Source organism: Parus major, chromosome 27, assembly GCF_001522545.3.
Source record: "Parus major isolate Abel chromosome 27, Parus_major1.1, whole genome shotgun sequence".
NCBI lineage: Eukaryota > Metazoa > Chordata > Aves > Passeriformes > Paridae > Parus > Parus major.
Genome location: NC_031796.1, coordinates 3,331,190 through 3,333,447, shown reverse-complemented (window position 1 = coordinate 3,333,447; position 2,258 = coordinate 3,331,190). Strand labels below are relative to the sequence as shown.

Here is a 2,258-nt window from a genome sequence, read left to right as displayed (position 1 = left end):
GGTGGATGTGGAGCTGCTGCTGAAGGCTCCTCCTGAGCTGAGGCTGCAGCTCTGCTCAGGACAGGGAAGTGTCCCTTGGTTCAGTAGGGGAAGTTTGGTCTTTGCTCTGATGTCACAACACAGTGGGTTTGGTTTTTTCCTTCTTTTCCCAGGTGCAGTGAATGCAAAACCGTCTTCCACCGGGACTGCCACGCCCGGGCCCCGTCGTGCCCGCGCTGTGAGCGGCGGCAGCGGTACCAGCGGCAGCTGGAGGCCAGCACAGAGCCCAGCCTGTAGCCTGGCACTGACCTTGCCACTGCCCTCGGGATGGGGATGGTGGGAGGGACAGAGCAGAGCCCCCCTGCCTGAGAGCCTGCTCTGTGACCAGCCCTGCCCTGGGGACAGGGACAATGTGGGGGGGATGCTTCTGCCCCATGGAGGGACCTTCTGCCCACCCAGGGCTAAAGAAAGGGGCTGGAAAAATCCATCCCCCTTCACACTAACCGGGTGCTGTTCCCTGTCATCCTCCTGGTGCCAATGTCCCCTCCCAGTGGAACCCAGCGGCTCTTCAGGGTGTCATCCCAGGATTCCAGTCAAGGGTGTGGAAAACTGACATTGATCAAAGCTCTAGTTTTTTAGGATACTGAAAACTGGTATTTTTTTACATGGGGGTTTTGCACAATTGAGCTGCTCTGGGTGGTGGACCCACATGGGGAGGGGACAAAGTGACACTTGTGCCTTTAGGGACCTGCGTGCCCCAGAGGGACCGTGGGTGCCCCGAGCATCTCTTGTTCAGAGAGCCCAGCCAGGCCATGGCCTCCGGGAATAGCCAGGGAGAGCTGGGCCACTCCTCCCCTCCTGCTGCTGCTCATCCTCGGGAGAAGTTTTATTTTCCTTTAACCCCTCCCCAAACAAAAATAATTAAACTCTATTTAACAAGAAGTGAAGTGATTTCTGAGTTTGCTTCTCCACAATGGGGCCTCATCACAGTTTGAACCTGTGTTTGGTGTCTGTCGGAAGAGGGTTGGGAATGGGGATGTGCCTGTCCCTTGTCCCCTGTCCATCCCCCATCCTTCTTGCCCATCCTCCAGGGTTTCACTTGGGCAAGTGGTTGGGGGTCCCTGCCCCATTTTCCTTCCCAGCTGCTTCCCACTGATGTCAGCCTCTCCCATTGTTGTTTCTCGCACCACTCGTGTGCGGGGAGGACTTGGGATGTGCCCACCAACACAGCAGCACTCCCTGGGGTGCGTGGGGACAAAACCCAGGGCAGAGCAGCTCCCGTGGGCCCCCCTTAATGTGGTCCCCATCCCACTGCCCAGAGAGGCCGTGCCAGATCCGGCAGCAGCGCAGATCCCGGCTGAGCCTCGGGGCTGGGCCCTTCCTGCGGCAGGAACCTCCCGAGGAGCCGTTTCCTCGTCGGGCGGCAGCGGGTCCCGTCCGCCACCGTCCCTTCCCCCGCCGAGGGGAGGAAACGCGCCCCAGAGCCCGTGCTGCTGCCGCCGGGGGCCGGGCACCCACCCGGCCCAGCCCGGCCCCGTCTCTCGTCGAGGCGGCGGCGGAAACCGGGCGAGTCGGGACGGGCCCGGCGCGGGCACGAGCGGCACCGCGGGCGCGCACCCGCCCCAGCGCCGGCCGCAGGTGAGAGCGGGGCTCGGCGGCTCGGGGCCTTCGGGGGCTTCGGGGCTCGGTGGCTTTGGGGTCTCGGGCGTGGTGGCAGGGATGGTGGCGGTGACCCCAGGGCCGTTCCAGCACGTTCGGGCGGTTTGCGGAGAGGCCGCTTAGGACTGGAGCTCAGCGGGGACCCCGAGGGAGCTCTGAGCTGGGGGTTCCTCAGCCCAGGAGGGGTTGGGCGCTGCCGTCACCCCTTCCCTGCCCCGTGTCCCGCAGGCGGAGGCGCGGGGAGGCCATGGAGGCGGCGGAGCCGGCGGAGGAGGCGCTGGTGCTGGTGGAGTACGGCTTCGAGTACCGCGCCAAGGACGGCACCTTGGTCTCCATCAAACCCAACGAGCGCTACGTTCTGCTCAAACGCACCAACCCGCACTGGTGGCACGTCCGCAGGAGCGGGGACGCCCGGCCCTTTTACATCCCGGCCCAGTACGTCAAGGAGCTGCCGCCCATCGCCGCCCCAGCCCCGCTTGACCCCCCGCCACCGGGCCCTGCTGCGACAGAGCCGGCCACGCTCGTCCCTCAGCCCCCGCCAGCCTACGAGTATCGGTTCATCGGCGCCGCCGAGCCCGGGGAGCCGGCAGGAGGGTGCCCGGTGCCCAGGAAGGACTCGG

At 65.0% G+C, this 2,258-nt stretch overlaps 2 protein-coding genes across 8 annotated transcripts in view; both read left to right on the top strand.

Annotated features, from left to right (window-relative positions):
- The window catches only part of PLEKHM1 (pleckstrin homology and RUN domain containing M1), a 21,415-nt gene extending 20,517 nt beyond the window's left edge, over positions 1–898 (top strand). For all 5 annotated transcript variants that reach the window (XM_015651378.2, XM_015651381.2, XM_015651377.2 and 2 more), the window contains one exon: positions 153–898. In XM_015651378.2, the coding sequence (XP_015506864.1) occupies positions 153–276 (124 nt within the window). In that variant the 3' untranslated portion in view covers positions 277–898. The remainder of the gene's footprint in view (positions 1–152) is intronic.
- Positions 899–992: 94 nt separating this feature from the next.
- Positions 993–2,258, top strand: part of LOC107215301 (rho GTPase-activating protein 27) — a 12,006-nt gene continuing 10,740 nt past the window's right edge. For 2 of the 3 annotated variants that reach the window (XR_004500330.1, XM_019009087.2), the window contains exons 1-2: positions 993–1,617; positions 1,867–2,251. Coding sequence is in view for 2 of the 3 variants with exons in the window: in XM_019009087.2 (XP_018864632.1) it covers positions 1,274–1,617; positions 1,867–2,251 (729 nt within the window). In the remaining variant the exon portion in view is untranslated. The remainder of the gene's footprint in view (positions 1,618–1,866; positions 2,252–2,258) is intronic. The other variant, XM_019009086.2, reaches the window with a different exon arrangement.